This window comes from Fringilla coelebs (assembly GCF_963513975.1).
Source record: "Fringilla coelebs genome assembly, chromosome: 21".
NCBI classification, from domain to species: domain Eukaryota; kingdom Metazoa; phylum Chordata; class Aves; order Passeriformes; family Fringillidae; genus Fringilla; species Fringilla coelebs.
This window is the reverse complement of record NC_140047.1, coordinates 7,088,339-7,112,770: the sequence shown is the minus strand read 5'-3', so window position 1 is coordinate 7,112,770 and position 24,432 is coordinate 7,088,339. Positions and strand designations below refer to the sequence as shown.

Here is a 24,432-nt window from a genome sequence, read left to right as displayed (position 1 = left end):
GCCCGCGCCCCGCCCACCAAGGAACAGCCGGGGCTCACGGACTCTGCAAGAAGCCGTAGCCCTTTTAAGAGGCTCTGAGCGGGCGTCACCCGACGCTATAAAAGGCAGCGGCGCGGCGGGCGCGGTGACAGCGGGGGCGCGGCGCGGCCGGTGCGGCTTCGGGGCCGCCATGGAGTTCAACGTGAAGAAGCTGGCGTCGGACGCGGGGGTCTTCTTCTCCCGCGCCATGCAGGTGAGGCGGGGCGGAGCGCCACGGCAGCGGCACCGCCCGGAGGCCGCGGGGCGGGGGATCCGCGGGTCTAGGCCCCGGGGGGTTTGCTCGGGCCCGGGGAGGCCGGAGAGGGAGATCGGAGCTGGGTGGGTCCGTCTGTGTGAGCCGCGGCCCCCAGAGCACCGCCCTCAGGTGCATCCCCGCGGGAACATCGCCCCTGGCCATGGCTCGGGAGTGCCGGGGGGTGCAGGGGAGAGCCCCGGGGATGGCCCTCGGAATGGGGAGGGGATGCGGAGGGACAGTCGTGCCTGGCGTTATTGACATTAAAGAAACAAAGCTGTGTGGTCTGGCCTCCGGCTGCTTTGTCCGTGCCCGGACCCGCCGGGAAGGGATGCAGAGATGTGGAAGGGATACCCAGGGGGGATGTGGAGTCTCCCACTCTGGAGACGTTCCAAACCCACCTGGACGGGATGGTCTCCAGAGGTCCCTTCCAGCCCCAGTCATTGTGGGACTCTGTGGGACGGTCCCTGTCGCTGGGGAAGGGTGGTGGAGGCGCTCTGCTCCCGGTCTGCGCTTCAGGCCCTGGGGAGGAGCAGGGGGTGCCAGGCCCTGGGAGAACACTGGGGCGTTCAGGGATGGGAAGGAGCTGCTGAGAGCCGGCAGGTCGGGCCTCCCGGGGCTGCTGAGGCACCGGGACCACGCCAGGAAATGGCAGGAGCTGAGTCGGGGGGTTAGGTTGGAATTAGGAAAAGGTTCTTCCCTCAGAGGGCGGTGGGGCACTGAACAGGCTCCCCGGGGAAGGAGCACAGCCCCAGGGCCTGCAGAGCTCCAGGAGCCTTTGGACAACGCTCTCAGGCACAGCAGGGGATTCTTGGGGCTGCTTCTGTGCAGGGCCAGGAGTTGTACTTCAGTTATCCCTTCCAACTCAAAATATTCTGATATTCCCAAACTTGAGATCAGGAGTTTCTGGGGATGAAGTAACCCTCCCCTGGAGCTGTGAAGAAATTTGGGTACACATAAGCAGCAGACGTGGAGCAGGTGGTGAGATGGAGCTGCTGAGTTTATTCATTTATTGGGCATAATGAGTGAAAAACTGCTCTTGTTTGGCCAGGAGAGGAGAGAGGCAGGTCAGAACTGGTTGGGATCCTGCCTGGAAGGTGAGGTCCAGCTGGTGGCTCTGGGACTGGGCTTCTTGCTCTGCCTATTGTGTGTGGGCTGGTAAACAAAGAGAGCAGAGCTGCCTCGTTCCAGACCTTCTGTGCAGTGGAGTAATTCTGGCTCTGTTGAGGACTGGTCTCCTGTAAGGAGATATCACCTCCTGCAACCGTGCCAGTGAGTCATATGTTATGAAAAAGGGAGATATTAACTACAGGTGCAAAATAAGGAGCAGATGGAAAACCTAAAGATGTTGTTCTCATGCAAATGACCTTGGATGCAGAAGAAATGCTGGAAAGAAATCTTATGTTTAGAAGCCTTATTGTAAGTCTCTGATAAGTGTTTTTTAGCTCCAAGGCGTAGGAAGGAGACAGGCCTGGGAACAGTGTCTGCACACAGTGATTCCAGAGCAAGGAGGCGTTTATAAATCGTGGCTGTTGCCTGCTACACCTACTCCACTGTCTCGTACATGAATATTCATATGCCTAATTACAGTAGTAATTTCTTGAAACCAAATGAGCACTGGCACTTGTGGATAGCGAGCAGGTGTGTAAGGAGGGAGAACTGGAAGGAAGGAGATCTCTGAGGCTGGAAACTACCTCATGAGGGGTCACTGCTGGGGGAATTCAGCCTTTTTGGGTGCCCACGGAGCCCTGGTGTGGGTGAGCCCTGCCCCATCTCCCCCAGAGCCACCACTGACAGCTGAGCTCTGCTGTGGGCAGTAAGGGCTGGCTTTGTAGCCCTCTTTAGCACTGCAGATCTTCTAGCATGGGAATAAGCTGTCTAGAAAAAGCTGTTTTCTGTAGTGTTTGGAGATGCTTTCTCCAGCTCCAGGCATTTAACAAAGTGATGTTTTACTGGAACTGCAGCGACTGGGAGATAAATGGACTGGCCATTATGTGCTGTTCCACTCAGACAGCATTTGCTCCTGCTGTCTGGCAGAGCTGTCTGACCAACACAGGAGCTTCACTTGAACTGAAATTAGGGCTCAGCCAGGGGGAAAGGAGACAGGGCATGGTCAGCACAACACCTCTGGGCTGGCTCAGGGCAGGAGCTGGTTTGAAATCTATCAAATACAACCCAACACAGGTGCTGGAAGAATGATTTTGGACTAGGCTCCTCATGACAAAACCCAACAAAACAGCTCAAACCCACTGCTTCCTTTACCTGGCTCTTCCTTGCTCAGACTTCAGTCACAGGACTCCTCCAGAAAAGCAGAGCAGAGAGGATAGTTGGGGTAGGAAAGCAGTGGACAGCTCTGCTACCCTGGGAGTGGGGAACGAGCTTCTAGGCTGGGGCACTGCAAGGATACAGAGCTTGTGTAGGATTCAGCATTCAGCTGAGGATGGCCTCTGTTGCCACTTGCACCAGTTGCAGCCATCAGATCAGTACTCTCTGAGGGGATGCAGCACCTGCAGACAGACTCCTAACAGGTCACTCTTCATCTTCACTTGAAGAAGAGCTTTGATCAGCTGCACGTTCCAGTTATCATAAGTGGGTCTGATCCCAAACCTTGGCCAGTGGAAGCTGTGTGGCCACACATTGGATTTCTCTGTTCTAGATAGGCTGCAAGCCAGGCTCTTCCAGGGAGGTCTGGAAATAACTGTAGGTGTCTGTCTTTTGTCAGTTCTGATGTAAACAGGCTCTGGGTGAAAATGCCCAAGGGTGAATGCAGCTTTTGGGTGCTTTTCCTCCCCTAATGTCATTACTAAAACAGCTAGGGCTGACTTACTCATCTTGAAGCCCCTGCAGACAGACAGACTCCCCCAGCTTCCTGAACTCTGGTGATAAAATAGACTTTTATCATTAGCAGATAAAATAAGCCCTCTGCTTGCCAGTCTCATTAGTGCTCACACTTTAAAAGCTGAGAGAGCAGAAGGTGACTCAAGGAAAGTACAAGGTCTTGTACAGCCAGGACAGCTGACCCAAGCTGCCCAAAGGGATGTTCCATACCATAGGACATTGCTCAGCAATAAAACCTGAGAGAGAGGAGGAGGTGGGACATTATTGTAGAGCACACTTGTCTTTTGGATTAACCTGGACATGGACTGAGGCCCAGCTTCCCAGGTAGTGGTCACACATCACTTCAGATGGGAAGAAGGCAGGAAAATATTTTGGTTTCCTTTGCTTCCACACACAACTTTTTCTTCATTAAACTGCCTTTATCTTGAACTATGAGGTTTATCTATCTTATTTTCAACTCCCCTGTTGTGCTGAAGAGGAGATGATGGAGAGGCTGGGTGGCACCTCACGTCCAGCCAAGGTCACCCACCACCGCAGTGTTTTTCCTCTCCTGAATGCCTGCTCATGAGTTAACCAAGCTGTCCCTGTTAATGGCTTCCTTCTGTCCTCTAGCACAGTTTCACTTGGCTCCCAGCCTGGCTTTCCTGCCTCCTGGTGACCAAATACTTGGAGCAGATTTTCTATCTGGCCTAGAGTTGCTGAAAATCAAGTAGTTTTCAGATGCTGAGTGGCTGTGGCTTCTTTCCTACTGCAACCCTGTGCAAAGAGGGAGCCAGATTTGCTGAACTGACTGTGTTGTGCTTTTGATCACCAAAAGAGCAAATGTTACTGTGTTTTGGGTGTTTTGAGCTATTTGGAGGTTTTGAAAAACCCAACAGTCTAAATCTACTGGCAGCTACAGGAGACTATGCCTGGTTTAAGTCTCTTGGCCCCAGTTTGATCTTCGAAATTTAAAGTGGAAAGTCATAAGTAAAGTCCAGCTGGATAAAATGGGGACCCTGCAAGTGGTACAAGGGCCTGAACTCTGCCACCAGATCCTCTGCAAGGGGCCTGCAGCCACCTCGTCAGAGATACAGCATACAGGCCTGGGCTTTTATTATACTGGGACTTTATTCCCCTTTTAAGGAAATTAAGGTGCTGGTGCTTTCAGCATGGGCTGTTTTAAAGCCTGTCTCTGATGTCCTTCAGTCACAGCCTGTCTGATCTGTACCTGGTGCAGAGGGGCCCCTCTAGCTCAGCACTACTTGCTGACCCTGCTGACGTCCCAGACTTGTGTCTGCCAGCTCTTCCTTGGGGAAAGGGCTTTTCCCCAAGCTATGAATGCTTAGGGCAGCTGCCCTAACTGCAGTCCAGCACATCCATGCTCCTGTTGGGCCTGTGGCCCAAGTGCTGCTTTCCTGCTGGGTCACCCTGTTTGCCCACCTGGGCCCTGATAAAGCATCTCTTGTTCCTGCTGGCCAGCCAAGCCTCCCAGAGGAAATCCAACCTTTGGCTGAATTATTGATGTCCTGGAATGCAGCACAGCTCTGCTCTTCCTGGAGAGTGAGAGTGGCACTGACAAAAGGCTGCCCTGCATTATTAAGCACCTGCTCTGGGTCAGCTGCAAGGATGTTTCCTGCAGGGGAGCAGCCTCAGCACTGCCACCTGGCTCATGATCCCAGGATGCAGATCTGGGAATTGGTTCAGGGCTGTTGACCCAGTCCTCAGGTTCTAGAAAACAATGGGAGTAGTGCTGCCATGGCAGGATGGAGGAGCTGGAGGTTCTTCTCAGCACTGCAATTGCCTCTGCTCTGCCAGCCCTGCCTCTCTCCCCAGGGATCTGTAACAGACCAAGCCTGTAAATCAACTTGATAAAACCCACTATCACTCCCATTTTTGGCAATCTGTTGTAAAAGACAGCAGTGCTTCTAGTCTGGGAGCAGCAAGATATAAATTACTTAAAATCTGTCTTTTCATAGTCAGAAGGCTTGAGAGTATGATGAGTTCATTTCTCCTGCATCTCTTGGTGTCACAGTGAAATATTTTAAATCAAATTTCTGCGTTATGAAAACAGGTTCTCAAGAATAGAAATTCTTTACAGGCGAATTCTGACTGAAGTGCTTGAGTAGCCAAAGTTCATAAACTGCTGTTCTTCTACCCTTCTTTTCACTGGGCAGTTGAGATCTGTTGCCACCCAAAATCTCAGATTTCCACTTGCAGGAGACAAAAACACAAGCCATAGGTCAGTGTAACTGACCTGTGATCTCCTGAGCTGGCTGTGCCTCCAGGAGAAGCTTCATCTGATCTCATGGCAGGCTGCTCCTGCAGCAGCAGGTGGTCCTGCTCTCCTTGCATTTCATGGCACATCCCCACAACTGCTGTGAAGTTGGGTGGGTTCTCTGATAGGTCTAAAAATTCTCATTGGAGATCAAATTGAGCTGGATCAGTGACTCTGTGCACAGGGGGGAGGAGGAGGAGGTAGCACTGGGCAGGGACAGCAGCAGCCAGGACAGCCCCTGCAGTGAGGCACCAACCACCCAAGGCTGTGCCTGGGCTGGGTTCAGCACATCCAGCTCCTGGCCAGGGCTCAGGGAGGCACTGAGGGAGTTAAGTGTCAGTGGAGTCACAGCCTCCCATGCCTTGCACCCACTTCATGCCCTCCTTTTCCACCCTGAAAGAAGCCTGAATAAGAGATTGTTTTCTGGCCTGACCCTCTGGAACCAGGGGCTGTGACTGAGATTCCTGCCCACCCTCCCCTTCTGTCATTGCCAGGCATCCCCAGGCTTGCTGTGATCCTGGTGCTGCCCTCAGCCTTGTTGCAAAACAAACAGCTTTAGTGCCTGACTTGAGATAAGAATTGAGTTTCTGAGTTCTGGCAAATGCTGAGCTGTGACCCCTGCACTGGGTTACACAAAACAGCCACAGAGGACAGTGATGCCAAAGATGTCACTTGCTAATAGACCAAAGGACCCCAGAGCTGGAGGGGTTCAGGACAGTGGCAGTAGCACTGTGGAGATGCTGGAGGGCTTCAGCAGTGATCTGGCACTGCTGCAATGCTGTAAGAAGCTGACTCAATTCAGCTGAAAAGAAATTGGGTTTAGGTTTGACAGCTCCAGGGCAGATGCTGGTGCAGGATAAGCCTAAACTGCAGGAAAAAGAGCTGGACTTGAAAGTAAGATGAGGTCTCAGAATGCTGTCTGGGAAGGGGGGGAGAGAGAGACTTACCTTTGCATCAAAGAGTCTTGTTTAGGAAAGATCTTTAACAGATGACTCAAGAATTGGTGCCAGATACCTGGGAAGTCCCAGTTTGCTGCATGGCAGTGACTCAGCCCAGCCTGGCAGAGTCTGAAAACAGCCCTGGGCTCCCAGACAGAGGAAAGCAGCCTCAGCCACTGAGAGCCATGTGTGACTCCCAAAGAAATCACAGACCAAACAATACAACACCCTCTCACACTGAATCTGCTTTTACCCCTGTCCAGCAATGGCCAGGGGACCATGGCAAGACCTAGGTAAAATTACATGGCAGTGACCAGGGGCTGCTGGTGCAGAGACCAGGGACAGGATCCCTGTCCCTGCAGCTGAGGACCTGTCCCCACCCGTATTTGACAAAGCACTCCGGTGCATGGTGCCAAACAGGTCACTGTGTAAACATACCTGGAGGCCTTGTATATCTCAGCCATCTGGTAACAGGACTCCGAGGGCTGTTTGCCTCTGCTCTGGGCTCTCCTTATCTCACTTATTTCCCAGCACTGGGCTGGGTGGGGAAGGAAAGAGCTGACCAGGAAGCCTTTCAGGAAGGGCAGCAGGCCCCAGGTCGAGACCCCATGGAAGGGGCATCTTGGCCCACCTAGAGCTGAGCTCTGGAGTGGGGAAACAGAGAGGAGAAGGTACCAGTGGTGGATGAGACAGGAGCTGCATTTCATCTCAGAGCTTTAGGCAGGCTGTAATCTTTGGCATCTGCCTGTGCTGGTATTGCACAGCACCATGTGTGATGACTCAGCAATGGCATCAGAGACCAGTAACAAGGGTTAAGGGACAGCTGGAGCCTCTGTGGACCCCAAATGGCACAGCTGTCCAAAGGGTCTTTTAGCATGATCCAACAAGATGCTGTCAAGAGCAGGGAATTGTGCTTAAAAATACACTGAAATTGGCCAACTTTACTGAAAGGAGCAAGTGGGAAATGGGGATGGGATGAGAGGGAATGGGCTCTTCTCTCAGAAATCCCTCTGGGAAGCAATGGAGGGTGTCCAGGCCATCTGAGGCTGCATCTGACAAACCTGGTCAGATGCCACTGCCCAGTATGAAAACACTGGAGACTTGCACCACCTAATTCTCCCTACTGCTAATTTTAGACTTAAAAGGAATTGCAGAGGGAGGGATTGTCCATTGCCAGTATGAATCTGAGTGCTGAGAAGAGTTGGACAGTGTTATATTTCAATTCCCTGCTTCAGAGTGTGTCCCAGAAGAAGAGTCACTTGCTGAAAGTGGTTTTATCTAAATGCTAAGTTTGAGTCTCCTGACTTCAGGTGGTAGTGGTGTTCCTGACCCCTTGGGTTTGCAGGACACAGAGTTGGTCAGTAGGAGATGAAGGGATTTAGCACCTTCCCTCATGTGAAGGATGTCTGTTGCTCTGCTGCATGAAGCAGTGGAAGCCATGTGCATATTTAAATAGATCCCTCACAACTGGAGTATTTCTGTACTAGACCTTATTAAAAGTTACTTATTCTGGTACACCTCTCAGACCTGGAGTCTATTTTTAGCCCAATGCTTGTTCTACTCTTGGGCAAAAAAATTGCCCTCTTCCCCTGAAAGATGCCTGGGAAAAAAAGAATGATACCTTGAAGGGTTTTTAGCTCTATTCTAAGGTAAATACACAAGACAAAAGCAGCTTCATTGTCCTTTATTAGCTCTCTAACACACTGTAAATCTGCTTTGGAAGAACAGACCTAATGACTGCCTTCTTCCTGCAGTTCACTGAAGAAAAGCTGGGCCAGGCTGAGAAGACTGAACTTGATGCCCACTTTGAAAACCTCCTGGCCAGGGCAGACTGCACAAAGAACTGGACAGAGAAGATCTTGCGTCAGACTGAAGTTCTGCTACAGCCAAACCCCAGTAAGTCCAGCTTGTCCTAAGGCTTGAGGGACAAATGTCACTTGCATCTCAGTGCTGAAAGACATGGCCTCTGGCAGGGAACACTATCAGAGTTTGTGGGGTTTGGGAGGAACGTGTCCTTGCAGGGCCTGTCCTTCCCTGAGAGCACCTCACAGCCTGGCAGTGCCCTGGGGCAGGGACACCTGCTCCTGGCACTGCTGCCTGCTGTCCAGTGCATCACTGAGGACTGCATGGGCTGGGCTATCATATTCCCAGGTCAGGGACCCTCTTTCAGCCTCCCTGGTGTCCCCACTCCAGGTGCCAGAGTAGAAGAGTTCCTGTATGAGAAGCTTGACCGGAAGGTGCCTTCCCGGGTCACCAATGGGGAGCTGCTGGCACAGTACATGACAGAGGCAGCCAATGACTTTGGGCCAGGGACACCTTATGGTAAGTCAGCCTGGCTAATGAAGAAGTCCTGGGAATCCAACCCTTCCCAAAAGAGTATCCCTAACACTGTTTTGCATGGAGATGTCTGCAGCAGGCTCCTTCCTGGCCACACAGAGCATCTTCCTGCTCTTAATCCTCACAGCTGTCCCTTCCTGGGGGAGGTTTGGGCTTCTTTAAGCAGCAGACCTGCACACAGACACAGCCTTCACTTCCAGCTGTCCTTGCCCCTGCCATGAGCTTTGTTCCTGCTCTCCAAATCAATAGTTGTTCAATAGTGAGTCCTGTTACAGCCAGAGCAGCTGTAACTGCATCTATAGCCAACACTGCCTAATCAACTCATGTTTTCTGCTCTGGTGCTTTTTAATTTGCTGCTCTGTTCCTGTGCCTCTGTTTTACGAGGCAAAGAAGGATCAGCCTGCGCAAGCAGGTAGAGCAGTAAAGTACATCAGTGGCATGAGTGCCTCAGCAGGTAGATAAGATCAGAGCTGCCCTGGGAGCAGTGAAAAGATGCCTCAGGCCAACAGCAGAGTGGGTAGGGCTGGAGCTGGGGCGGGACAGGCACGGTCACCTTGCCCAGGCCAGGTACAGCTGTGCCCGTGTCCCCCAGCACGCAGTGTGGAAGCTCTGGGTGAGCTGGCTGAAGCCAACACATGCTAATTGGTTTCTCTGGAGCTGAAGGTTCCCGTTGTTGCAGGAAAGACTTTGATAAAAGTTGGAGAGACTCAGAGGCGCTTGGGTGCAGCAGAACGGGAATTCATCCGCTCTGCCTCCATCAGCTTCCTGACCCCACTGCGCAACTTCCTGGAGGGGGACTGGAGAACCATCTCTGTGAGTGTGCTACCAGGGCAGGGGAAGCTTGTCACATCCCTGGAGACAAGGAGGGCAGGGGGAGAGGGAAACAGTGCTGAGAGAACCCCTTTTCTTTCCCTATGATAAAGGATGACTCCATACCTCTCCCCTTAAAGAATGCTAGGATGAGGAAGTACCAACCCTAGATCTGCTCAGGTTCCCCCTCTGATAGGGAAGGGTTGCCAGCTGATATGCATGAAAAAAGTAACTAATTTCCCCACTCCTGCAGCTTGTGGGCATCACCCATCACAGGCTGCCCTGTTTCCAGGAGGTTATCCTGTATCCCTGGCAACCAGCCCCAAAACTCTTGCTAAGGAGACGAGCATAGCAACTGGTTCTTTCTCCCTGGCATGTTTTAATAAAGAAATAGATTTGATTCCTAGGTGATACCACACCCCCTCCTCAACCCTGCTTGTAAGCAGTGTGCTCTGAGCCATCTCCTGTCCCTTCCAGAAAGAGAGGAGGATCCTGCAGAACCGACGCCTGGACCTGGATGCCTGCAAAGCCAGGTTGAAGAAGGCCAAAGCTGCCGAGGCAAAAGCAGCGGTAACTCCTCCCCTCGTTTCCCTCCCTGCCCTTCTGGCCCCAGGGCTTGGCTCCCATGGTCAAAAATTAGGTTACCCTGCTGTGTCCTGTCTCTGGCAGGCATGGGTGGGAGAATTCCTCATCTGGGGTGGAAGGGAGCTGGGGCCAGGAGCCATGTGCCTGTTTCTGAGATGTCCTCCCTTGGGGGAATTGTTGAAGCAAGCAGTTCTGAGCTTCTGCAATATGGAAACTTGCACTTGACCCAGGCTCCTGCCTCCTGATCAGGGTTGCTGGATGACTTGTGCTACTAAGTAAAAGGCTGCATCTTTTGAGGACTTGCTAATTTTCACAGGGGATCTTAAACCAAGCCAAGAGAGAGCTGAGCTGGGAGGTGCACAAGGGAAAGGCTTCTGGAGCTCTGCAGCAGTCCCAGATTCTGCCAGCTCCCAGGCAGGAGTGCTGTGGGAGCCTGTAAGGGATGGCCAGGGTCAGACTGGCTACAAGGTCTGTCCCTGAGCCTCTCTGCTCACTCTGTTCATGGTGCTCTACTTACAGGCTTGTCTTGCCCTCTGGCTTTGGGGAATTCATCACACTGGGCACTGATGGGTTCCCTGGAGGGCCTGGTTGGAGCTGGTTGTCATCCTGTAGAGCTCTGGCTGTTGGCACAAGGACCTGCCAAGTTCTGCTCTTGCCTTGGGGCCAGGAGCTCAACTGGCAAAGGTGTGCAAGTCAGAATCAGACTGTCCTTGTCAGTCAGTCTTGGGATGCACTGGGATAACAGCCCAGCAGCCCTGCTAGGAGCCTGTTTCTAACCATCTGCCAGCTGGGCCTCTGGCCTTCTCTCTCCCTGGGTAGCCAGTCCAGTTCCCAGGTGTTTTCCCTTTCCTCCAGCTCCAGTTACATCCATGGCAGATGGGGAAGCTGTGCTAAGCTCAGCAGCCCTGACAGAGTGCTCAGACCTACACAGGACAGATGTGAACAGAAGTAGTAACTGCCCTTTTAAAAAAGCCTCCTCTAATCAGTCAGGTCTCCCAGATCCTCTGAAAGTAACTCCAGGAATCCCCCATTCCCCTCCTAGAGGGGACAGTGCCCCCAGTCTCAGGGGAAACTGGTGGCCATTGCTTTATCTTTGAGCTCAGAGCAGGAATTTGGATGCCTCCTGTGCTTCCTCCCTTTCCACCCTCTTTACCTTGCTCCCTGCAGGAGTGGTCCCAAGGCCTCTCACCTGCACACACACTGCTGGTTTAGGGACTCCCCTGTAGCTGGAAGAGAAAAACTTGTTTCCCACTGAAACTTTTGGGGTGCCCCAGGCAGGTGCAGGGCCAATCTAGACTTTCCAGGGTGTCCTCCCCAAGCTGAAACACTGACCACAGCAGCAGAGCACATTCAGCTGCTGCTCTGGGGAGCCATCTCTCACCCAGCTCAGCCTAAAGGTGGAGTCCCTGGGCTCTGGGTGCCTCCCTGACTGCTGGATGTCAAGGTGGAAGCTCCCAGCAGTGTGAGAGCTGCTTCCTCTGCTCTAAACAGCTCATCTAGATCACAGCATTCCCTGTAACATGCCTGGAGTCCTGTGTCACACCTCCCCATCCAAGCTGAAGTATCCCAGCTCTCCCAGCTCACCTCTCTCTTGCTGCTCTTTCCCCTCTGTAGTGCAAATTCGTGTTCCCACAGCTTCTGTCTCCTGATGCCCCTGGAGCTGCTGCCCAGACCTGTGAGCTGCTGAGGAGCACCTGGGCTTGTGCATTTCCCACAGACTGTGCTTTGTCCTCCTGTTGATGCTGTTTTGTTTACTAACCTTTTTGTTTTGTTTCTTTGTGATTTGCTCAGTGTGAGGGAGATGTGAGTATTGACTGTGCTAACAGTGCTGTGATATTTTTTTTTTCCTTTAACACCTCTCATTGTCTCTTTCCCATTTTTAAAAAGAAAATTCATATCTCCTTTGTCCCATTGGGACTGGCCCTGGAGCATGTTCTGAGCGTGATCAGGGCTGTGGCTGCCTGGGGAAGGTGCTCCAGAAGGATGGGAGTGTCAGAGACCTGCCTGCAGCCCCTCTGGAGCATCCCTTGGGTCCATCCACATTGCCTGCAAGCAGTGCTCAAGAGAGGCAGGGGCTCCCCTGTTGACCCCCTGGGGCTCCTCCAGCTGCAGGCAGGAGGAGGTGGGGTTGGGTGGCCAGTCCCCCTCTGGAAGGGCAGCCCAGAGACAATGACAGGCAGGATGGTCTGGTTGTGCTGCTGTTCTGCCCCTTTTCCCCATTTACCAGAGTGGAAGGGGGAGGGAGGTGGGTCCCTTTTGATCACTGCTTGCAAATACAACTTCTCCATGCACAGAAGTACAAGAGAAGCTTGCCTCCTTCATCCCATGTGCTGTGACTAGTTTTGGGACTCCCTGGAGACCAGGGAATGGGAGGAGAGGTTTCTTCAGTTGCTCTTGATCTTCAAAAACCAAAAAGCATCAGCAGCTATTTCTCTGAAACATCCTTTCTCCCCACAGGGAGGAGTCCAGCCTACTTGCTATGCTGGCCTCAAACCTCACTGGTGCATTTTTCTCCCTATATTCAGGTTTAACTTGCAGTAGGAATTGCTCCTCCTCATTCCTTCCTCCAGCCATCCCTAAAACTCCTAAATGGTATGAAAAAAAAAAAAATAAATGGTTGGGACTGCCTGACTGCTCTTCCACACACTGGTCACTCATTGCAGCTGGCTGCTTGGGGCCCAGCAAAGTGGGTCAGTGTGTATAAGTGGATCTGGGTGATGCAGAGAGATTAACCTGGGAGAGGGAACGAGGGCCTGAGGGGATTAACACCAGAACTGGGATGCAGCAGGACTGTGCCAGCCCTACACAGCAGCCTGTGTGCAGTAAGGGCTGGCCAGGAGGATTCCTGGTGTTGTTGGTTTGTCTCTTTAGGTAGTGCTGCAGCCAAAGGCCTTTCCAGGTGGAAACCTGGTCTTACCTGAATAAAAGCACCACGTTCTGTGGTGGTTAGTGAGCCCAGAACTGGGGGGGTGGACTGGATCCATTGCACTTCCAGGGAGGAAATATCTGGAGTGCTCAAGTCTTGGTGCCCCAGGGCAGAAGTTCTGCTATGGAGAAGGTGGTTTGGAGGTTTCCTGACCTCTGGGATGAAAGCTCCTACACTGCCTTTGGCTAGACCTGGCATGGCTAAGCCATGTGCCTTCCTGAAAACAGTAGATCTGGCTGTGTTAGGAGGAAACATGGCTTGGAGAGAGTGAGAGCAGTAGAAGGCACTGTGGAAGGGATGCTCCAGTGCTGTAAAACATTCCTACTTTAAGGGCAAGGCCCTGTACGGTGGCTGTAGGCAGGAGACGAGGGGAAGGGAGGTCCTGCCCACAGGACTGAGTTAGTGCAACAAGAGCAACCTGCTGGCTGCAAGGGAATGGGAATGCCTTTGGGATGGTGCTGTATGAGCTGACAGCTCTAAGTACAGAGTTCCTAACAGCAGGAGTGTCTGCTGTCCAAGCACCAGGTGTGGCTGCACAAGCCAGTCCCCATCCCTGTGCCCCAGCCTGGCCTCCACACGGCACTGCTGGGATGTCAGGAGACCTCCTCTCCTCAGAGTCTGAGCAAAGCTCCCAGCACAGGCAGGAAAAAAGCAACTGGTCTCTTGTTCCAGCCATCACCCAGTGACTGCTGTTGGCTCCTCTGGTGCCTTGTACATGACCCTCTATTCCCCCCCAGGCTGTGCCTGACTTTCAGGAAACCAGACCTCGTAATTACGTGCTCTCCGCCAGCGCATCAGCGGTAAGATCTCCTCCTCCTGGGTACTGCTTCTCCTGGATCCTGCCTCTCCAGCCTCTTCCTGCCCCTCTCTCTACCTGACTTAGGCCTAGTGCTCTGCTGTTTTCAACATTTTAATGTGACATGGGCTACCCAGGCTCTGACTCTGCCTCCAGGATTCACATCACCCCTCTGGGGGTGCCTGCTCAGGGTCTGGCCCTTTGCAGCTGGGTTTGCTTTCCAAACCAGCTTCCCTGCCAGCCCTCCTCCACATTTCTAGTAGGGATCTTCTGATGGTTTTTATTGCTAGGGGAGCAATTGAGAGGAACAACCCCCAAGAGTGGCCTTTCTGGATGGTTCCAGTACACTGGCAGTATCACACGTGACTGCCTGATCTGTACTGTGGTGTCAGAGTCAGAGGCTTTGAAGCTGGTCAAGAGAAGTAAAGGTGGAGGAATCTCTCTGCCACCAGTGTCAATAACAGTGCAGGTTTGTCTGTTCTGCAAACAGAGGTCATTTTTTACAGTTTGATTGTGTTGGCAGCTGTTGCACAGCCAGATGTGCCTGGGGTGGGTGAGCAGCCCCCTGTGTCTCCACTCTGTTGCACTGAGTGGATGTTGGCCAAGCAATTGACTTCCCATGCTGTGTTCATGGCTCCCCATTGCACAATGTCACATTTCTCGTTAAAATGTTGAAAACTGATCATCTTGCTTCCTAACTAGCAATCAGAACAACACTGATGCCTGCTAAGAGAATAATCTGGGAGTGGAAGTGCTGGGGAGTGGGATCTGCTGATATGAAAAAGGACAGCCCAGCCTTCTCAGAAACAAAAGCCACTCTGGAAAGAAGCTGGATTTGGTTAATGGGAAACCCATCCCATTTGGAGACAGAGCTGTGTCTGAGCTGACAGCATCAGTGTTAGTTCCTAGGGGGATCTGTCCTGACCTTCTTGGAGAGCGATGCTGGGATCAGAAACAGCTTTGCACAACACTAGAAAACAATTTCCATCAGTCCCAGGCTCAGTGATGAGAGTCCTGCAGAAGAAGCTGATAGTGGTGATGCTGCAGTTCTCCTGTCTCCTCGTGCAGCTCAGAGCCAGCCTGGGGCTCTGCCTCTTCCCTTGGGAAGGTCTGTTCCAAGGGACTGCAGTTAAGCTCTGGGAGACCCAGAGGAGAAAAACTGGGCTTTCTCTGCCTCTGAACAGCCCCGGGCTAAAGCACAACTGAAGACAAGCATTTGTACAGTGTGCATTGGCATCTCATGGAGTGCCCAGACGCTCAGTTGGACATGTCCAGCCCTCACCAAAAATTACCTTGATCTGCTTCTGCTCTATTGCAAAGCTGCTCTGGGCAGCAGGTGCCTCATACAGGAACATAACAAGGAGAATAGATTTTGTGGTTTGAGGTTTTTTAGGCAGCAAGTGTCTACCCTGGAACATCTGTGCCTAGTTCAGTGCTGCCTTATCAGGCTCTGCTGGTGCTGGTGGCACTGTGAGTGAGAGCAGGGCTGTGGGAGCACTCCTGCTCTGGGAGAGCAGCCAGCACTGACCCAGTGGCTTTGATGATGGCACAGCAGGAGTGCCTGTGGGAAAGGCAGTCAGACCAGTGTCAGGCCTTGTGGCTTCCAAAACTCTTTCAGAGGCTGCAGTTGGTGGGTGAAGGGCCACCTGAAGTCCAGCTGCACTGGCAGGGGTGACAGTTTGCATCTCTAATTAGCAAAACACAGGCTGAGCCCAGGCTGCTCCCTGGCTCTGTACAGGCAGGGCTGCTTTGCTGCAAGCTCTCAAATCCCAGCATTCATCCCAAAGGGTCAGGCACTGCAGCAAGGTAGGAGCTCTTCATCCTGTTGCTCTGCTTTTCTTCCAGGCCAGAGTCCTTGTGCTACTTCTTAGTGTGCACTGAGAGTGCAGAGCAGTGGCTGCTGCTCACCTGCTCCTTTCTGGAGGGAGGGGTTGGTTATGCCCAAGGGAACAGCTTTGTCTTACAGGTGAGCAAACAGGTCAGCTCTCTCCTGGACCACACGCCCTCAGCAGGGCTCTGATTCGGATTCTAAATTTACTTTGTTGGTTTTTGGAGAGGTGGATAACATGGTGCTTTTATTTTTTTCCCCTTCCATGACAGGAGGGCTCAGATAGAATTAAATCCAAGATAAAAAGCACCTCCCTTGTTTTGTATGAGTTGGAGGCTGAGGAGCCATTTCTCCTCTCTCCCACACTGACCTTTTGTTTTTGTGTAAGAAGGTGTACCTGAGCTGTGCCTGAATATCCCTTTCTCTCAGACCCTGCCACGTGCTGTACTCCTAGGAATGACTCCAAGAAAAACATATTGAGTGCCTTGAAGAGGATTCCTCTGGCTTGAGCTGGGGTGGAGGAAGACAATAGCAGATCATGGCCTTTTCTGCCCTCTGAGCTGTCCAAAGAGGAGCCACAGAGAGTCAGAGCCCAGGGATAGATCTGGGCAAAGCTGGGCTGTCCCAGAGCACCACAGGGTGGGATCTGGAGGTGGCACAGCAAAGGCAACAGAGGAGAAACAAATCTGGCTCTAAATTCAGTGGGTGCTGCACTGATTAAATGGGGCTGCCAGGGCTTGAGTACTGTCCACAGTCTGAGTGGAAGGCCTGGGATCAGAGGGGAGCTTCCCCTTGCTCCTATAGCAAACCTGCCCCAAAACCCTGGGGATGTGCTGGCAAAGGCCTTGGGCCAGAGAAGCACTTCAGGATCTGTTTCTCAGCTTCCTACAGGATGCTGCCACCACCTCCTCCCACAGTAGGAGCTCTTAGAAGGGGAAAGGACCTGTGTCCCCACACATGGCTGAAATTGGCCAGGCCTTACACCAATTCCTGATTTGCAATAACAAAACATCCCCATAAAAATCAAACACCCACCTCAGCACCCAGACCAGTACAATAATTCCAATCAAGAGGGGCTTCAGCCCCTCCCCAGTGCAGGCAGGTCCTGTGGATGCTCCTTAAATTGGCTGCTGGAGTCTCTCTGCACCTGGGGCTCCCCCAGCCCACCTGAGGGCAGCTGGTGAGCAAAGCTCAGCTGGGAGGGCAGGTCCAAGCAGAGCCTGCTCTCCCTCTGACACCCTTGTCCAGCACAGGTGCCCCCAGTGCAAATTCAGCTGTGCCTGGTGCCCTTCCCAGAGCTGCAGGGGTGACCCTGGGTGGTGAAGCTGAGCTGCATCCATGGGGATTTCACATTGCCAGGACAGAGGCAGTTGTTGGCTGCTGAGGAAAGGCCAAGCCAAGGACCTCTGGGAAGGATCAATGTGTTTTTCTGGTTTTCTGGCTCCTCTCTCCCTTTGCCATTGCTGTGTGTGACTTCTGTTCATTGTTTCGTGTCCTGAAGCCAGATCCCACAAGCAGCTGGAGGTCTCCAGTGTTCTGCTGCCTCAAGTGTGCCCCTGTGGATGAGGAGAGTAGGAAGGAGTTGTGTGATGTTTTGCCTGGCTCAGAGGCAGCATCCATCTTCCTTGCTGTGCCTGAAGAGCCTGTTGGCACTGCAGGCTGGGTGGAATATCCCATTTCTCTGGACTGTGGGTGAGGAACACTTGCCTCTATGTGGCCTCAAAAAGCTCACTTGCCTCTCCACAATCCTAAAAGGGCTGTCCTCCAACAGCAGCCTCTGCAGCTACAGCAAAGTGAGCCTGGCTGTGCAGAGGACTCTGCTGTTACTCCTTTTTTCCTGGAGCCCGTGCAATGCAGTGGCTGTAGCAGCCCTGGCAGGGCCTTGCCCTCCCATTGTGAAACTGAACTCCAGGGTGCAGGAATGAGGGGAAGGGGCATGGATCTGGCAGCTGCTGCTGGGTGAAGGGCTGGCTTGTCCCTGGAGCTGGCCTGCTGTGTCCATGGAGGGTCCTTGCCCGTTGGTGTTAGTGCCCAGTGCCTCACGACGTCTCCAACACTGATCTCCTCTCCTGTTGCTCTGTGGCCCCCACAGCTTTGGAGCGACGAGGTGGAAAAAGTAAGTACCCAGCTGGAATTGTGCTCAAACCTTCTGGGGGTGTTCAGAGGACAGGGGTGCTGTGGAACCCTGCCTATTCCCAGGCAGGGAGGATCAGGGGCCGCTGCTGCTGTTGTGTGTCCCAGCCCTGATCCCTCTGTGTGGTTCAGTGCGATGACAGCAGCTTGGGATGAGCCGTGGGCCCCTTGGCTGTCCCTGGTGGGAGACACTTCCCTGGCATCCAGGTGTGTGTCTGTGTGTGCTAAAAGGAGGCTCAGGACCCTGCATTGTGTGACAGGAGCAGAGGTGTTGGTTGAGGTGTGACCAGCTCTGCTCCTGTGGCTCTGATCCTCCATGTGCCTCTGGTAGCCCCTGGCCTGATCCATCCAGCTGGCTCCACACAGAGCTGCAGCAAGGACAGAGCACATCCCCAGCTGCTGCAGGGAGTGGCTGGGTCGCGGGGGAGGTTTGAAGCCTCATGGAGTTGATTCTCTCTGGATGAGCTGCACTTACCCTTCTGATCCTTGGAGGCTCTGGAAGGGAAGTGTGACTTGTCCATGAGCATGGATGGAGGGCTGAGACCAAGGTGAGCTCTGTGTGGAGCTCCAGCACAGCCTGGAGCTTCCAGAGACACCTTCTGGGCTCCTGATCTTTCACATCTCAAACACCCCCAGCAGGCAGTGCTGTGAAGGCCGAAGTGCAGGATGGCAGAGGTTCTGTGTGCTGTGCATGACAGCAGCCTGTTGCTGTTACTCCAAAGGCATCTGCAGAATGGACTGGCTGTTCCTGACCCAGCTCTCCCTGTTCTTTAAATCCTTTAGTCCCTCAACCAAATAAGCTGGCTACAGTCAGCTATGAGCATGCAAGGATCTGTTCCTCTGTCCTCTCTTTGGGTAGTTCTGCTTGGATAGACTCAAGTGTGTAAGAAAATGTTGGAGTTCTCCATGTCTTGGAGAAGCACAAGACTGAAAGGGGCCTCCCAAGTGACCATCCAGCTCTGGCTTTGTAGGAAACTACATCCTGCAACTGCTCAGAGTTGGCAGGGAGAGGCAAATCCCAGGCAGCACCAAATGGAGCTGGGTCTGCCTGGCACAAGTTTAAATAGCTCTGAATACTGGAGTCTCAGCTCACAGGAGCAAGAATCACTTGGTGTTTTGAAGGCATTGCGCTGTTTTCTACTGTTACATTCCCTCTTCTCCTTTAAATAATCCCCTTCATACAGAGGATGCAAGAAAATAGATCAGTTGAGTTGCAGCTTAAAATAGACAAATCTGATTAAAAGACAGTCAAAGCATTTCTTTGTTGTAGCCTGGCTCTACACTGGTACTGCTGCCACCAGATGAGAGCTGTGCTGGCCCCAGCAGCACCTCCAGCTTGTCCTCCTGGGAGTACTGGGTCTCCTCTGGGTCACCAGTGATGTGAGACTGTCAGCCTGGCTGGATCAGCCCTCTGGGCTCAGTTCCAGACATGCCAGTCCTGTGCCAGAATTGTCAGGGCATTCCCAAAGCAGCAAAAGGAGCCCCTGCACCAAGGCAGCTCTGATGGCTGCACGCTCCTGCAGGAGGGGAAAGGATTCTTTTTCCAGTGAGCTGGAGCTGAGTGGGTGTCACTCTTCTGTGACCAGTCACAGCACATCCCAAGAGGACACCAGCACTGGTGTTAAGGAATGCTGCAGAGAACACGTGAGGATGCTTGTCACCCCCTTCCATCAGCAGGAGGGGAGAGCCAGCACCAGAGCACTTGGCTGCTCCAGCACTTCTGGAGATCTTGCCAGGATCCACCTGGGTGTTCTGCTACTGCAAAATTGTCCCAGTGTAAATGCACTGTTTAGTGGGGGCAGAGATGGGTCTCCATGTGAGTCTGTCTCTGAATCCCCAAAGCTGCTGTGGAGCTGCCTGCTATTCACCAGTGTTTAATTCCTCCTAGCTCAGAAACAGTAACTAGCCCCAAAGGAGACCCTTGGGTAGAAGCTGGATTGGGATGTTCATCTCCATTGCAGATTTAATTAGCAGCAGCAGTTTGGTAAATGCTGCCTGGCCTCAGTCTTTGTTCTGTGGTGATAAAAACAAAACCACTGCACTTCCAGAGAGAAGCCTAGGGAAGCTGTGACAGTCCTATGCCTGCAGGTACAGAAACAGGAGATTAAAGGGACCAGAGCTGGCATGGGACTGACTTCCCACATACCTCAGGATTAACAAAGCCTCCCCATCTTCATGTTTGAGTCTTGTGGGAGTAGGAGCTTCCTTGCTTGATGCATCAGTTTTGAGCTGCCATCCATCACCTGCAGTGGTCCAATGCAGGATTAAGAAGGAATCAGGCTGAAATGCAGCCAGAGGTCTCTGGGATCCCAACCCAGGGTCTCCTGTGCCTGCTGCTCAGTGTCACAGCTGCAGGTGGATCCTGCTGCCGGGGGGGTGTGGAGGGGGGGCTGCAGAGGCTGCCCAGGGCTCCTGCCTTGTGCTCCCTGAGCCCTGTGCTGTTTGCAGGCGGAGCACGAGCTGAGGCTCACCCAGACCGAGTTCGACCGGCAGGCAGAGGTGACCCGGCTGCTGCTGGAGGGCATCAGCAGCACACACGTGAGTCGTCCTGGGCTGGCAGGGACTGCAGAGACTCTGGGCTCTGCCCAGAGGAGCATGGAGTCCTGCATGTGGAATAGAGGCGGTGAATTGGGGGTACTTCGGGGGAGCAGTAGCTGCAGCAAGAGGGTTTCTGTGCCTGGCAGCCAAACTCAGCCAAGCTGATGGTCCTTTTCCCTCCAGGTGAATCATCTTCGCTGTCTCCACGAGTTTGTGGAGTCTCAGACCAACTACTATGCTCAATGCTACCAGTTCATGCTGGATCTACAGAAGCAACTGGGCAGGTAAGACAAGACTTTTACTTCTCTGAGGGTTATTGATCTCCTTACCCCCAGCTCAGGGCTCTTTCCCCCCTCCCACATCATAATGTTGGGCAGAAGTTATAAAGTGCCCTCACAGCTCTGACAGAGTTTCTGAGTTTGCAGAGTGCTGACCAGTCCTAGTGGTGGTGGTGCATTTGGAGCAGGCTTTTCCACTGGATTTTTACATTTCTCTCAAAGTATGATGGCCATGGGAGTTTGAACATTCTTCCTCTAAATTAGTTAAATCACACAGGACTCAAATTCCTGTTGCCAAGCAATGAGCCTGAGCATGCTCTGCTGCAGCAGTAACAAATCCCAGATTCCATATTCAGTGCTGCTGGCTGCACATCCCTGGGGTGGGCTGGGATGTTCTGTCTGGTACTGTCACACCAGCACAGGCCTGACCCAGGAGGGGCTGCTGCCTCTACGTGCTCACTCACGTTCCTGTTCCATTCTTTTTCCATGCCTGCAGCTCCAAAGGAGAAATGTAAGTATGATATTGGCCAGGATGAGCTCTGAGGGCTCTCCTCCCCTCAGTGACTTTGGGATGTCTGTGTGATCACTGCCAGGGCCAGAGCTATACCCCCTTAGAGAACTGAGCCTGAGCTCCATCACTGTGTCTCTCTAGAGAGCTTGCAAAGCCTGGGAGCCTCCAGCTGTGTTATCCAGTTCAAGACCATCAATGCTCATCCCTTTCCAGTAGAATTAGCAGGCAGAACAGGTAACAGACTGTGTGAGAGCAGAGGAAGGACACAGCACAATGGACCCAGTCAATCAGAGGCCAGAGCAGCACCTGCCCAGCCCCCTCTGCAGCGCCACACATCAGTCTGGTACTCTGCAAGTGCTGAAACAGAGCACTGGAGTCACAATGGGCAGACAAGTGTCACCTGCTGCACGGTCTCAGCACCTGAGAACTGAGGGTGTTTCCCCACGTGAAGGGCAGTGTGGGTGTGTTACAGCTGGCTCTGTAGGCTGCAACTGTTGAGCATCATCTCTGCAGAGCAACTGCTGAAAGGAAGAGCTGATTGTGGTTGCTCAGGCTGGACCCTCTCTGAACTGTGCTCTTTTCTCCCCTGTAAGATTTTCAGGTACGTTCGTAGGCAACGCAGAATCCGCATCTCCCGCAGCCGCTACCTCTCCTCCTGTTGCTGCTGCCACGCTCCCTGCTGTGCCTACAATCCCAGTGGTGCCCACAATTGTTGGGGTGCCCAACACCGTGGCAGAGGGTGTGCTGAACCCCAATGAAGTCAAGCCTCCTGCCAGTGGGACGCGCAGGGCCAGAGTCCTCTACGACTACGAAGCAGCTGACAGCACCGAGCTGGCACTTCTTGCAGATGAGGTTGGTGGCTTTCCTGAGTGTTGGATTTGGCTGCAGCTACCCAGCAGCCCATGGTGTGCCCTACCAGGACTTTGGTTCCTTTTCCTGCCCCTAAAATTTGCTTTATTAATAGAGTCTTTTCCTGGGTACCAGTATCTGCTGAGTTGGAGTGAGCTTGTGCTCACAGCCATTTACTATTTACCATCACCCAAATAACTCCTCTCATTGAAGTCCAACTGTACCCCAAATAAAATACTCCAATACTCAGTATCTCTACTGGGACCCTCAAATAGAGCTGCCTTATCCAGAGCCATGGGATAAGCTGTTGGCTGGAGGCCTGCTCTAATCATGCTGAGGAAAAAAGAAAAATCAGCAAGTTGGAAACTTTTCTGTTCTGTAGACTGAACTTCCATATTCAGAAGGGATGACATAGCACCATGTAAAAGTAACTTGAGTCACTTGGAGAATGAAAAAGCAACAGGGACATCACTGGGCAGTTTTCCATAGATCTTGTGTTAAAGCTGCACATATCTCCAGGGAAAGGGCACAGATGCCTGCTAAATGAACTTCAGGAATTATTGTTCTTTCAGTCCTCATCTGACAACTTCTTGGCTCTGTCTGCAGAGTAAGGTCCTGTCTAATGTGCTGTCTTCTCTCCCCAGATGATCACTGTGTACAGCTTGCCAGGCATGGATCCAGACTGGCTCATAGGGGAAAGAGGGAACCAGAAAGGGAAAGTTCCTGTCACTTACTTGGAACTGTTAAGTTAAATGTTAAGGAAGAAGAATGTACAAGCAGAATGCACCCCTCATCTGGCACTTCTAATGCGGATTTCCTCATCCGAGACCATTGCTCTCTTCAGGGTCGACACTCCATTGCTAATACAGGAATTGGGAAAGAAGTGGGAACACTGTTCTGGTGAGGTTTTGGGAAAGGGTTGATGGCACCCAAGCCTGAATTGGTTATCTACCAGTGCAGCCTGCTTTGAGGTTAGTCCTGATGGCACAAGATTCCTTGATGATGTTTTCCCTTCCCTGCCCTAGCCTTGTTCCTCCAGTGGCTTTCCTGGGGTGAGCGAGCTGTGTCCCTCAGCAGCTGCTCACCAGTTACACTCCCTGTGTCAGGTGTGGGTTAGTGCCCATCTGCCCCTCCTCTCTTCTCCAGCAGTAGAATTGCCCAAGTCCAACCATTGAGCATTCCAGCAGGGGAGTGTCCCACACACCCCCTCTGCCCTGTCCTGGCACACAAGGTAAGGAGGCTGCAGTTAAAATTTAGGAGCCTGTTAAGCCCACCCACCCTGCTCTCCCCTGGGAGACCAGCAGTGCACAGCTGGCCAGAGCCACAGTCACTGTCCTGGGGCTGGAGGCTCCCACCTCCCCCTGTCCCCTGAAGCTGGAAGATTTCTTTGTGAAGACCAACCTGCTACCATAGGGCCTAACCCCAAACCTCTGTGCAAGGGACCATGCATCTTGCTTGCATTTCCTCTGGGAAACTGCTCTTGGACTGCAAAGTTTACAAGCCTTTTTACAAGCTTTGCTCCCTGTGTTATTGTCCAGGCTTTTCTTTCAGTGTGTCTGTCCAGGCATGTTTTAGCCTGACTTGATTTCCACCCTGAATCATTGATTTAATGAATGTTTCCCCTCCCATGTCAGCAGTGAACAGACTTGGTGCATCCTAGTGCAGAAAGGGACAGTCCCACCTGCTGTGACCCCCAACAAGGAGCTGTTCTTGGCCTCACACACACACCACAGCCCAGGCTTAGCTCAGGTGTGTGTGTGCCTGCTCACTCTGGAATGAACTCTTAGCTAGAGCTCACCCAAAGGACTTCCACTTGATGTGTCACAAGTTTTCCACTCAAGCTGGATGGAAGAGAAACTCACCTGCACCAAACTCTGTTCACACCCTTCCCCAGGTATGTCAGAACTAACTTTGCTTGTTTATTGATCTTTTGCACTTTCCCCAAAGGTTTTGTGACCATTCTAATGTAACAGGGCACTGAGCACCTGTGTTTGTGGGGCTCACGGGTTTCAGCACTTATTTGCCAATAAACAAACTGCCTGACTTCCTGCCTCAGCATCTTCTGTGGGCTCAGGGCTGTCCTTGCTCCCCAGCCACGGGGCTGTGGGGACAAGCAGGGAGACAAGGGGAGCAGCTCAGGTGAAAGCAGTGCCCTCCTGCTACCCCAGGCTTGGAAGCTGGGGTTAAAAGCAAAACAAAGCTGCTCATCCTTTCTGTCCCACCTGACACTCCCAACACTCTGGCAGAGCCTTGTGGTTCCTTTCCCAGCTGACACATCTCAGTTGTACTACAGCTTCTGGGGCTCTGAGAAACAACAGCTCCTCCTGCACTTGAAGCAAAAATAGAGCAGCAGGATGACTTCAGCTGCTGAGAGACCCAAGTGCTATTCTAGATCTAACAGACTGCTTTAGTTGTTATGGAAACTAGATCTGCTGCTCATCTAAAATCTTAAAGTCTTGTCCCTAACACCCAGCTTGGAAGGAACTCCTGGGAAAAGCAGCTGTTGAAATGCTCTGTAATGCAGCAATAAAGCTTGG

At 52.6% G+C, this 24,432-nt stretch overlaps 1 protein-coding gene across 3 annotated transcripts; it reads left to right on the top strand.

Moving 5' to 3' along the window:
* Positions 1–143: 143 nt before the first annotated feature.
* On the top strand, positions 144–23,872 carry SH3GLB2 (SH3 domain containing GRB2 like, endophilin B2). 3 transcript variants are annotated; one of them, XM_084219662.1, is made up of 11 exons: positions 144–232; positions 8,059–8,200; positions 8,498–8,626; positions 9,321–9,454; positions 9,929–10,021; positions 13,700–13,762; positions 17,679–17,702; positions 20,168–20,257; positions 20,441–20,541; positions 21,640–21,898; positions 22,540–23,872. In XM_084219662.1, exons 1-11 carry the CDS (start codon positions 170–172, stop codon positions 22,645–22,647), a joined length of 1,206 nt encoding a protein of 401 aa, XP_084075788.1. In that variant the 5' UTR covers positions 144–169; the 3' UTR covers positions 22,648–23,872. The 3 variants fall into 3 exon arrangements, with proteins under 3 accessions (XP_084075788.1, XP_084075789.1, XP_084075790.1); XM_084219663.1 differs by lacking the exon at positions 13,700–13,762; XM_084219664.1 differs by lacking the exons at positions 13,700–13,762; positions 17,679–17,702.
* The last annotated feature ends 560 nt before the right edge of the window (positions 23,873–24,432 follow it).